The sequence below is a fragment of the Alexandromys fortis genome, unplaced genomic scaffold (assembly GCF_014885135.2).
Source record: "Alexandromys fortis isolate MF-2015 unplaced genomic scaffold, M_Fortis_MF-2015_v1.1 scaffold_512, whole genome shotgun sequence".
NCBI lineage: Eukaryota > Metazoa > Chordata > Mammalia > Rodentia > Cricetidae > Alexandromys > Alexandromys fortis.
Window position 1 is genome coordinate 75,807 of NW_026068387.1, and position 13,229 is coordinate 89,035.

Consider the following 13,229-nt stretch of genomic DNA (forward strand, 5'->3'; position numbering starts at 1 on the left):
TTTATATGATGGATTACATTGATAGATTTTCGTATGTTGAACCAGCCCTGCATCTCTGGGATGAAGCCTACTTGATCATAATGGATAATTTTTCTAATGTGTTCTTGGATTCGGTTTGCCAGTATTTTATTGAGAATTTTTGCGTCAATGTTCATGAGTGAGATAGGCCTGTAATTCTCTTTCTTGGTTGGGTCTTTGTGTGGTTTTGGTATCAGGGTAACTGTAGCTTCATAAAAGAAATTTGGCAATGACTCTTCTGTTTCTATATTGTGAAATACATTAAGGAGTATAGGTATTAGCTCTTCTTGGAAGTTCTGGTAGAATTCTGCATTGAAACCATCGGGTCCTGGGCTGTTTTTGGAAGGGAGATTTTTGATAACAGTTTCTAATTCTTCATGACTAACAGGTCTATTTGGATCGTTCACCTGGTCTTGGTTTAACTTTAGTATATGGTACTTATCTAAAAAAATGTCCATTTCTTTAAGATTTTCCAATTTTTTGGCATACAGGCTGTTGTAGTAAGATCTAATGATTTTCTGAATTTCCTCTGTGTCTGTGGTTATGTCCCCCTTTTCATATCTGATCTTATTTATTTGCGTGTTCTCTCTGTCGTTTAATTAGTTTGGATAGGGGTTTGTCGATCTTGTTGATTTTCTCCGAGAACCAGCTTTTTGTTTCATTGATTCTTTGGACTGTTTTCTGTGTTTCTATTTTGTTGATTTCAGCCCTCAGTTTGACTATTTCCAGTCTTCTACTCCTCCTGGGTGAGTCTGCTTCTTTTTTTTCTAGAGTTCAGGTGTGCTGTTAAGTCCCCAATGTATGCTTTCTCCGTTTTCTTTAAGTGGGCATCTAGTGCTATGAACTTTCCTCTTAGCACTGCTTTCATCGTGTCCCATAGGTTTGAGTATGTTGTCTCTTTATTTTCATTAAATTCAAGGAAGACTTTAATTTCTTTCTTAATTTTTTCCTTGACTCAGGTGTGGTTCAGTAGTTGTCATTTTTCTTTTCTGCTAATGCCATAATTTTCTGTTTTTCAGTGGCTGAATAAAATTCTATTATGTATATGTACCAAATTTTCTTTACCCCTTAATCTGTTGCTGGACAATGAGGCTGCTTCTAAATTTTGACTATTGTAATTAGGGCAACAGTAAACATGGATGTGCAAATATCTCTGTGGTTTGCTGTCTTAAACCCCCTTAGATGTATAGCTAAGAATGGTATAGTGGACCATATGGTGATTATTCATTTTGTTTGTTTTTTGAACCTCCATACTGACTTCCATATTAGCTGCACAAGTTTATTACCAAGATCTGCCTATGTTTTCTAAGCAGGACACTGTAGAGTGTAGTGGCTCCTCCCTTGTGGCTGACACTAGTCTCTTTCTTTGTTCCCAGATATCTCCAGATGTTTCTGCTATGTCGGTCTCTACAGTGATCTGGATAAGGTACAACTGAAAGTGGTCATTTAGGCAGTACACTGACACTCTCAGGAAGTTAATTTGCCCTGCACGCCCTGTTCCTGTGAGTGGGATTACTGCTTAGGGACTTCTAAGCCATTCTAGCCTAGAGGATGTGATGATGCAGACAGAATTAGACTATTTGTACTACTCATTTTTTTCTCAGGATATTTTCTTCCATTGTGTTTGTGTAGCTTCGTAACTGAATTCCCTAGCCGTTTCCAGAGTTATTTGCAGATGTGACTTGCTATCCAGTTGTTCTTTATAGGGAGAAAGAAAGTGGAGAAGGTTTCCTTTGCCATCTTCATGATGTAACTGTATTACATCTCCTAACATATTGATGCTATTAATCCTACTACCTGGTTATGACATGATACTTCAGTGTGGTTTTGGATTGTGTTTCCTCGATGATTGCTAATTGAATTATTTATTTGTCTTGTTGCTGCAACAAAGCGCTTGATGAAAGCCACCTATGGAAGGAAGGGTTTATTTTGGCTCAGTTTGAGGGTGTGTCCTATCGTGGCTAGGAAGTCATGATGGCAGGAGCTCAAGGCAGCTGGTCACATTGCATCTGCTGTCAGGAGGCAGAGTGATGAATGCTGCTGTCCAGCTCCCTTTCTTCTTATTCAGTCCCAGCCCTCAGTTCATGGAATGGTGCTGATCAAGGTCATCCTACTTCAACTTAATCTAGAGATGCCCCTGAAGGCATCCATATAGGTTGATTTCCATGGTAATTCTAACTCTCATCAACTTGACCACCAACATTAATCACCACACTAATGCATATCATATTCATAAGAATGCTCAACTCATGAATTAATTTTCCATGTATGAAGATGCATGTGCACATGTGTGTGGAGGCCAGTGATCAATTGGGAGTCTTCTTTAACTACTCACCATTTTATTTTTTTAGATAACGTCTCCCATTAAACTTGGCACTCACAAATTTAGCCAGACTGGCTGGCCAGAAGAACCAGAAACCCTGCCTCCCCAGTGCTTGGAATACAGGCACAAGCCATCATGATTAGAGTTTTTATGAGGATGCAGGGGATTGAACTCAGGCCTTCATGTTTGCACTAGAAACATTTTACTGACTGAGCAAGTGTTCTACCCCCTAGGTCTTTTATTTTTAAGTCAAGACATTACTATTACAAGTTTTACTAAAAGATTTGTATAAGGTATAGTTTACATGTTAACTCATCATATACATAATTTCTGAAATTTCTTCTTAATATACAGGGATTTTCCCCCTTAAGATCTCCCCCCCCCCAGTTCCCTTGCTACTTTCTCAACCCCTCAAAACCTAGAGTTCAGATATGAGAGGAAAAGCAGCATTTGGCAGAATCAGGCTTATTTTGCTTAATAATAATGAATCCCCAGTTTATGCACTTTTACAAATAACTTGGTTTAATTTTTCTTTATAGCTTAATAAAATTTCATTGTGCATATTACATTTTCTTTACCCATTTATTGTTGACAGGCATGTAGGCTGAATATCTCTCTCTCTCTCTCTCTCTCTCTCTCTCTCTCTCTCTCTCTCTCTCTCTCTCTTTTCCCAAGACAGGGTTTCTCTGTAGCTTTGGAGCCTGTCCATGAACTAGCACTTGTAGATCAGGCTGGCCTCCAACTCACAAGGATCCGTCTGCCTCTGCCTCCTGAGTTCTGGGATTAAAGGTGTGTGCCACCACTGCCTGGATTTGATTCCATTTCTTAGCTATTGTGAATAGTGCAGCTGAAAGTGTACATGAGTTATAAGAATTTTTTGGTGGAATCATTAAAGTATTTGTTTTAAAGTATAGATAGGGTCATGGCATTTGCAGAAACTTTGAGGTCTTCTTTTTTTTCTTATATTTATTTCTTTTTATGTTTTTCTCTTGTCTAATTATTCTAGCTTAGACTAAGACTTCCCAAATTGTGTTCAATGAGAGTAGCTATCCTTGTCTCATGCCTTATTTTAGAGGAAATACTTTCAGTTATTCCCCATGGGTATAATGCTGCCAATAGGATTTTCACATAGGGCCTTGACTATGTTGAGATATGCTCCTTTTCTAAGTTTCCTTATGAAATTTTTTGGGGGTGGGACACCTTAAACGTTGTCAAATGCCTCTTCTGCATCTATTGAAATGATTGTGTGTTTTCTATTCTTAAGTCTGTTTATGTGCTGCATTACACTTATTGATTTGTGTGTGTGGAACCAACCTTACAACCCTAGAATGTAATGAACTTGTTCAGGGTATATGATCTCCCTTTCTTTTCTTAGTAACACATTTTAATGTGACTTTGATGAGTTTTTTTTTTTTTTTTGAGTTTTTGGATTCACGTTCATTGGGAAGTGTGGTCTATACTTTTTGGTTATTTTCTTGACCAGTTTTGGTATTAGGGTAATACTGGCTTCATAGAATGAGTTTTATGGTGTTCCTTCCTTTGGTAATTTGTGGAACTGTTTGAGGAATATTCATGTTAGCTCTTTCTTAAATATTTAATAGAATTCAGCAGTGAATATATCTGGTCTTGAGATTTTCAGGGTAGAATTTTTTTTTATTACTCCTTCCATCTCAGGGCTTGTTATGGGTAAGTTGAAGCTGTTTAATTCTTGATTTAATAAATATTTAATTCTTGATTTAATTTTGATAGGTCATGTGTTCTAGAAAGTTATTCATGTTGTCTAGATTTTTCAATTTTTTTTAAAGATGTGCATTTTCTAAGTATTTCTTTACATTCCTCTATATTTCACAGGAATCTGTTGGATCATCATCTTTTTCATCTTTAATATTATTCAGAATTTCTTTCTTTTCATTTTACTTAGCTTCACCGAGGTATTGCTAACCCAGTTTATATTTTCAATGAGTCAACTTTTTGCTTAAATAATTGCATGTTTTGGTTTTTTAATCTACATTTTGTTAATTTTTCTTTATTGTTTTCTTGCTCTCTCCTGCATTTGGGTTTGAGTTGCATCAGTAGGTTATTTGCTTCAGATATGCGTCTTTGGTAGTGTTAGCACCCATAGCTATAAATCTTCCTTTTAAAATGAACTTTGCTCTATTCTAAATGTTCTGTGGTTTGTTTTCATTTTTATTTCATTCTAGGGATTTCAAATTTCCTCCTTAAATTCCTCAATAATACACTGATCAATCAAGAGTGTATTTTGTAGTCTCCAATATTTAAGAAGTTTCTGCAGTTTCTCTTGCTATTGATTTCTAGTTTTATTGCAGTAAAATTTAAGATACAAAATTATTTTTTATTATTTTGTGTTTACTAAGACCTCATTTGTGGCCTACATATCACCTATTTTAGAGAAGGTTGCTGATAAGAAATCTGATTGTTTTTTGATATGTTTGCCTTTGTGAGTGGGTTGGCATTTTTCCCTTACAGATTTTTTTCCCTTGGGTACTATGCATTGAACTCAGAGCCTTGTGAATGCTAATGAATCACTTGACCACTAAGCTATATCCTTAGCCATCTCATAAAGCTTTTAATATTGTTTCTTTACTTTGTGTTTTTTTAATGCATAGTTTTTGTATTGATTCTTTGGGAATTTCACATCATGTACCCCAACCTCATTCATTACCCAGTCCTTCCATATCTGCCCTCCACCCTTGTAATTTCTCCCCAAAAGAAAATAATAAAAGTGAGAATAAAAAAATCTTGCCAACCCCTCTTGGTAGCTACCTGCCCCTCAATCAACTGAGGTGCTTTCTCACACCTGCCATGGCCTTCACAATTCCAGTTCCACAGTGCACACACCACTCCATTCTTCCATCTCTCTGCCCCTCCAACATACACTCATTTTTTGTAGGGGCGTTGAAAGCTGCAGTGTGTCATGCAGTACACTATTTTGCCCAAATAGATTTACTTATAAACGTTCATTACAATGAGTCTTTGGTTTGGTTTGAGGCCTCTGGTTTCTGCTATGTCATTAATATTGGATTCTCATTGAGAATCCTCTCTGATATTGTTCTGACTTACAGAGATCTCTTGGCTATGGTTCCACAGGACCAGACCCTTCACATGCTTCAGCAGCTCGTAGGTAGGGCAGATGTTGGGGTAGGCTAATTCCAGGCCCTGAATCTGTGCCTGGGTGGTAGCAGAGTTGGTTAGCCCAGGCCTCCCCCAGTGAGGGCTGGGGCCAGCTCAGCACGACCTTCAACCACTAACATGACTTCAAGCAGCAGCCTAGACCATGGACACCCAAATGGCCCCTGGTGGCAATATGGCCCATGGACATCAACATACACCATGGCTGTGGTAGGGCAACAGACCCAAACAACCTGATCCTTAGTGGCAGCACAGGCCTGGACATCATCATGGCCTCAGGTAGCAGCACAGGCCTCTTACATCAGCCTGATCCTCACCACCGTTGAATTTCTGCTTCTTTCTCTCTCCACAGCACATGAACTGCTCTGCTTCTTTTCTCTCACATCTCCACCACATACTTGCTCATCACAATGGCATGAGGTGACATGAGGGCCTACTTTGTGTTTTTGACATCTGGATCCAACATGATCTTGGGAGGTTCTTCTCTGGTCATATCTATTTGGAGTTATAAAAGCCTGTGATTTTTAGATGTCCATTTCTTTCTCTAAATTTGGGTAATTATTTTGCTCTAATTTCCTGAAATAGATTCTCTATGTCTTAGTTTTGATCTCAGCTCACTCCCACTTCTATCTTACAGAGTCTTAGGCTTGGTCTCTGATTTGCCTAGAGTTCTTGGGAGTCATGTTCATTTCCTTGTCCTCCTTGGTGTTTGAATATAGTATTTTTTCCAACCTTTTTCTCAATACTTGATTTTCTTTCTTTTGCTTAGTCAAGTTTCTTAACAATCATTTCACCATGCTTCCCCTTTGATTCATTGCATTTTTTTACTTCCAATATTTCTATTTGTTCCCCATACTCCAAATAGTAATTTTCTTGTTGAATTCTTTCATGTGCTGCCCTTGTTGTCCATACTGCTGATGTTCTTTTCTATGTTTCTCACTTTTCTTCTATGTTGTTGATTTTCCTTCCCAGTTTTGGATTTATTTTCTTACTTGTGTCTTTTTAAACTAGTGAACTTTGGAGATCTTCATCTACTATTACTTTACCCATTTTAGTACTTTCAATTTAGTATTTGATGAGTCATAATCTTTTGGTTTCTCACACATCTTGTGTTTCTGTCTTATGATTTTATAATCTGTTGTCTTTCATCTCTGTTTTTTTCAACAGCCTTCTCTTGAAACTCAAATCACAGCACCACCCAGGAGAAAACAAACCATTAAAACAGCAACAAATCAATCCATAAGAAGTATAAGAATATACTTACAAATTAAGTCCACTAATATATCACTAATTATTATAAACCAGAAAAATGGAAACACTAATATGGAATGTGCTAAAAAGTACAAATTATTTAGGATAAATATAGAAATAGTAAATAATTGGGAAAAATGAATAGAGCAAGGAATTGGGGTAAATAGACAAGAATCAAAGTTAAATAAAGAAAAAAGAAAAGGAATGTTGCTGGAGTATAATATTGTGAATGGAAGGATAGAACCAAGAGTTTAGAAAAGATTAAAAAAGCAAAGAAATAAAAAAAGATTTCCCAACATTAGAAAATTTCAAAAACAAAATTAAATACATTTAAGAAAAAAATACATTGTAAAACTTAGTTTAAAAATTCATAGTAGGGACTGAAGGGGTGGCTCAGTGGTTGAGGGTACTTGCAAAAGACCTGAACTTGGCTCCTGACACCCACATGGCCCTCTATAACCCTAGTCATAGGGAATTGAAAATCTCTTCTGACCTCCACAGGCTTCTGAATGAATGTGGTAAACATACATATACTTAGACACATACATATACACAAAATAAAATAGGTATTTTTTTAAAAAATTCATAGCAACCAATGGCAAATATAACAAGATAAAGTCAAAAGTACTAGGAGAGAGAGAGAGAGAGAGAGAGAGAGAGAGAGAGAGAGAGAGAGAGAGAGAACAAAAGGAAGCATATAATGGGCAATAAAATGAAAGAAGAAAAAAGAAAAAAAAGTTGCCTAATAATGAAAAAGATACACAAACAAAATTAGATATAATACCTTTCCGGCGGTGACGACCTCCCTACGAGAACATGCCTCTCGCAAAGAATCTCCTTCATCCCTCTCCAGAGGAGGAAAAGAGGAAACACAAGAAAAAGCGCCTGGTGCAGAGCCCCAAATCCTACTTTATGGATGGGAAGTGCCCAGGATGCTATAAAATCACCACGGTCTTTAGCCATGCACAGACGGTAGTCCCGTGTGTCGGCTGCTCCACTGTCCTCTGTCAGCCTACAGGCGGGAAAGCAAGACTGACAGAAGGATGCTATTTCAGGAGGAAGCAGCACTGAAAAGCACCGGATTCGAGATGAGTGGGAGCCATCCCAATAAACACATTTTGGATAAAAAAAAATTAGATATAATAAGATAATAAAAAGATGCAATTTAAAATATTTTAAGGTTAAAAAACTGATAAAGTATGAAAAAGAAATAAAAGGGTAAATATAAAGTGGGGAAAAAGTACAAAATAAGGATAATGTGAAGTGATAAATTGAAGTGTTGGAGAGGTTTCTTCCTGGGTCCTTTAACACAGAATACTGCCATTTGTTATGTAGTGGAAAGGGTCAGATGAACTTAGAAGCTTTGCCTTTCTTGTGCTTTGTGCTGATGTTGAACTTGTACTGGTAAGGTATCCAGTGCTTGCCAGAGATTTCTCCACTTTATTAGCTTCTCTTCTTTGCATATTAGGAAGCTCTGCTGGACATACTTAGCTTTGTAATTTATGATCTGTGCAGGTTCTCTCATCCTCCCTGAACCCCCCTCCAACTCATACCCATAATTTTTTAAGCTGGGGATTATCTTCTAATTGTACAGATAATGTGGGAAGCAGCCACGACACTGTGATCTCTACACTATAAAACATGTGTGCTGGCTAGTTTTATGTCAACTTGACACAGGATAGAGAAACCTGGAAAGAAGTTACCTCAGTTGAAAAAAGGCCTCCAGTAGCATGGACTGTGGGCAAGCCTGTGGGGGCATTTTCTTGGTTAATGACTGATGCCAAAGTTCCAGCTCACTGTGGACAGTGCCAGTCCTGGGCAGGTGGTCCTGAGTTGTAAAAGAAAGCATGCTGAGCAAACCATGGGAAACGAGCCAGTCAGCAACACTTTTCCATGGCTTTTGCATTATTTCCTATATCCAGGTTCCTGCCTTGAGTTCCTGCCCTGGCTTCCCTCAGTGATGAACTGTTACCTGGAAGTGTAAGCTGAAATAAAACCATTCCTTTCCAAGTTGTTTTTCTTCTGGTGTTTTATCACATCAATAGAAACCCTAGCTAAAATAACATGTCTTTTTATTTTTAATAATTTCAATGTATTAATGACTATATTTAAGGATATACCTGGGCTATAAAATAGACTGCAAGAACTCAAGATTTTCCAGACTCTAAAGAAATGAGGAAGTCCAGAGCAAGCGGGGGAGCGAGCTAGAGGCTGTTGGATGGCAGGAGTGGAGCAATGCCTAAATCAAAGGAACTTGTTTCTTCAAGCTCTTCAGGAAGTGATTCTGACAGCGAGGTTGAAAAAAAAGTTAAAGAGGAAAAAGCAAGTGGTTCCAGAAAAGTCTGTGAAGAAGCATAAGCCTGGTGAGACTTCTAGAGCGCTGGCATCTTCCAATCAGAGTAGCAGCAGCAGAGATGATAACATGTTCCAGATTGGGAAGATGAGATACATCAGTGTTCGGGACTTTAAAGGAAAAATTCTAATTGATATTAGAGAATATTGGATGGACTCAGAAGGTGAACTGAAACCAGGGAGAAAAGGTATTTTTTTAAACATGGAGCAATGGAGCCAGCTGAAGGAACAGATTTCTGACATAGATGATGTAGTAAGAAAGCTGTAAAATCTGAGCCATATCAAACTGTACTGTGTATTTGGATTGCAGAACAATTTGTAAGGTGAATACTTTTTTTTTAAAATGTGCATTATTAAAATATTCTGAGTGAAGCTATATGTCAACTTTATTAAAGAGGATTGCTTTGTGCTCCCCTACCTAGTGTAAAATAAAGCCAGATCATTACAATAAAAAAGAAATGAGGAACAATTAGGTGGCTCTGTAGGTTGATCTGCACACTGACCTCAGGCTCAGGATTATCAAACTATAGAGTTCTTAGATCAGGTTCTTGAGATCTGCTCCTGGTAACTAGAAATGGAGAGATAGGTTTATCATTCCCTATCTACTTCACTGTCTGGGGTAAGCCTCTTGTTACCAGCAGTTTTTAGCTTTTAGTGTCTTGCTCTCCTAATTTCATGAACTACCTCTCAAAGCTGTTCCTCATAGATGAAATTATGTGGCAGATGTTCGTGTTCCTTGTCTTCTGTTTGTTCCCAGTTGTGCTCAGTTTTAAATAGCAAGGTATTTCTCAAGATGCATCTGGCTCTTGCCCTCTGAGTCATACAGAGTGACAAAATGGAATTCCTGACCCATTCACTGGAGGTTTTGAGGCTTCTGTGGGCATGTCCTAAAGATGACTGCCAGTTTCCTCCCTAAGGCTGCTTGGGCCTACCTTTTTTGAAGATGTTTTTTTCTTCCTTTCCTGAAGGTAGTTTTGGAGTTCTGTCTTTCATTGTGGTGTATTGTCATGTTCTCATTTAAGAACCTTACATTTCATCCTGGGATCCATTCCAACTTCATTTTTTAATTTAAATTTCTTTTCGTTTTACATACCAACCCCAGTTCCCCTCTGTCCCCTTCTCCTGGTCCTCACCTTCTTCCCCACATCCCACTCCTTAAGAATGGCACACCAACATGGTCAACTGTATCCATGTAAAACCTGAGAAAGCTTCAAAAGGAATTCTAGACACAAAAGAACAGAGTTAAGCATAGCTTTTTGGTAGCAGCATTTTCTTGGTGGGCTCTGTTTGCTAGGCTTCCTGACTCAGCAGTAGCAGCAAAAACTGCACAGCTCCTCTAAGTAGACTTTCTGGTTCATGCTAGCTATATGAACAACTCTGACTCTTTTGGGAGGTCCAGTTATGGAGCATTTAAATGGGGTTTGTGAGCAGAGTGCTACAATTTGCTTAATGGCATCACAGACCTGCTGTGACCCAACCCCGGATCTGTGGTGGAGAGAATGGCTCTTAGATGCAGTGAATATGCCTTTCCCATGTTGGACTGGGCATTAAAAAAAGGCACTTCTGGTCAGAAAATAATTACAGATACATAGTAAAGACAGATTCAGATAAAAAAGACCTCTTATGGGTTCATAGTGTTGGATAAATATATGTCGGCTTGGGAGAGAAAAGAAAAAGAATATGTATAGTTATAAAAAGAAGTAAATGGTTTAAAAAAAGGTAAAGTCTTTAAAGAGACAGAGTACAGACAGTCATAAATTTAAAGGAGTAAAGAAAAATAAGCCACATGAAGATGGAATATACACAGAGAGTCTGCATTATGTATATTATTGTGTTTGCTTTGAATATTTTGACTGTGAAGGAGCTAAATACAGGGAAACATTTCATTGTATGGACTACTAAGGTAAACCAACATATATACTTCAAAGGTATCTTGGCTTCAAAATTTGGATCTAAGTATATGTAGCTTTGGAAAAGAGGTTCTATGTTTGCTTCCACAGAGGATGAAAACCTGTGAATTCCTTCCAGACTAATGTGGTTTGATCAAACAAGGCCTCCTGTAACCATGATCCAGAAGGTTCAACATCCATGACAGCTTTGGGACTGCTGGCTGAGATGGACCTACCATACAGGATATCCCATGATAGACCTGATTAACAGCACCCTAATCAGCAGGAAATAATCTAGACAACAATGCCCAAATTCCCTAAGTGATTGTTTATAAATGTTTGTTTACATTTAAAGGGGAATATGATATAGATATGAATAATTTACATTAGTATGGATCTTGGTCTATTGATAAAAATTTTAGGTCAATCTTGTTATGTATATATTTCTGCTCTTGATTAAGGTATTGTGTTTGTGCAGCTCATTTAAAAATGCAATGTATAATTAAGAAATGCAGGTTAATAGATAGTCATCTATAATAGTCAAGATTGTAGTCATGTTAGTTAGGTTTTATAGATATATAGTGATATATTTAAGGTAGAGAGATAATCTTCAAACTTTTCAAAGACCTATGGAATATAGCACTTAAAATGTTTTAAGAACTTAGGACTGTTCATAACAATGAAATCTGCTCCTGGCAGCAACAACTATTTCAAGAAGAAGATGGACATTGAAGAGATTTTTTATGGAGTTTGCTAGCCATTTGGGCAAGAAATTGCTCTTGTCTGGACTGCTTGATATTATACTGTATGAACTGGACTTGCACAACCCACAGAAAAATGACTTCTTAAGTTGCCTAAAGAAGGTGAGACAGTCCTTTTGGGTTTCTGCTCCATGAAAGTATGGGCCAGTAGGCTGAAGATGGGTGCCCACAACATTACAGAACTTTGGGTGACTGTCCAGGCAGCAAGATGTCTCTGGCAATTCTAGAGTTTTGGAAGTTGCTTACAATGCACTTCCTGTTTAGTTAGGTAATATTATATCCTTCTGGAGTCTTTGATGGAGTTGAAGAATAGTTATAATTATAGTTTTTCTTAGTTATGATAAAAGATAAAGTAGATATAAATATTGTAACTGTAATTCTTGCCTGATACCTGTTTTGTTACATGTAATTTTACTATGTTAAAGTTAAAATCTCCCTTTTTATTTAAACAGAAAAGGGGAAATGGTGTGGGAAGTCCTTCTGTCTATGTTTTGATTTTATTGATTAATGAATAAAGCTGTTTCAGCCAGTGGTTTAGCAAAATAGAGCAAGGTGGGAATCCCAAGCAGATAGAGGAAGAGAGAGTAGGGGAAGTCAGAGAGAAGCCATGTAACCACTGCTGGAGACAGATGTGCTAGAACCTTGCGGGTAAGTCATGGCCACATGGTGATACACAGATTAATAGAAATGGGTTAATTTTAGATATAAGAGTTAGCCAGAGATATGCTTAAGCTATTGGCCAAACAGTATTGCAAATAATATAGTTTCCATGTGATTGTTTCAAGTCAGAGTGGCCAGGAATGAACAAACAGCCTCAGACAACATTGGGGGTGGGGGTGGTAAGACTTTCCTTGGGTAGTCAACAAAGTCTGGAATACCCAGTTGAGGAGGATCAAGCCTTTTCCCTCTGTATCAAGACTGAACAAGGCATCCTGCCTTAATGAATGGGCTTCAAAAAGCCAGTTCATACACTATGAATAAAAACTGATTTCATAGCCAATGGCCCCAAAAAATGCTCAAGCCACATAACTGTCACCCAATTTGTAAGAACCTAGTTTGGTCCCATGTAGGCTCCCAGTTTTTTGTCTAGAGTCATCAGTGTTTTTTATCTTTGCCATCCTGAGAGGTGTAAGATGGTATCTCAGAGTCGTTTTGATTTGCATTTCCTTGATGACTTAGGATGTTGAGCCATTTGACATACTTCTGTTTAGATCTGTACCCAATTTTTTAACTAGATCATTTGGTATTTCAATGTCTAGTTTCTTGAGTTCTTTATATATTTGGGAGATCCCTGGCATGATCAGAGGCAAGGCACATTGCCAGAACTCCAGCCCCCAAATTGGGTGGAAACCTCCTACTTGACCAGTGGCCATCCAGGAAATCAGAAGTTCAGCACCCAACTTGGACAGAGACCCTGTACTCAAACACAGGCCCCTCCATCCAGAAGACCAGAGAGGAAGCAGAAACCAAAGGAAAAAAATCCAT

At 37.9% G+C, this 13,229-nt stretch overlaps 1 protein-coding gene and 1 pseudogene across 1 annotated transcript; both read left to right on the plus strand.

Annotated features, from left to right (window-relative positions):
* Positions 1-7,544: 7,544 nt before the first annotated feature.
* LOC126495541 (40S ribosomal protein S27-like) lies at positions 7,545-7,813 on the plus strand. The gene has a single exon (XM_050133135.1). The coding sequence runs from the start codon at positions 7,559-7,561 to the stop codon at positions 7,811-7,813; it is 255 nt and encodes an 84-aa protein (XP_049989092.1). The 5' UTR covers positions 7,545-7,558.
* A 1,146-nt stretch (positions 7,814-8,959) lies between these two features.
* LOC126495542 (activated RNA polymerase II transcriptional coactivator p15-like) lies at positions 8,960-9,375 on the plus strand (annotated as a pseudogene).
* The last annotated feature ends 3,854 nt before the right edge of the window (positions 9,376-13,229 follow it).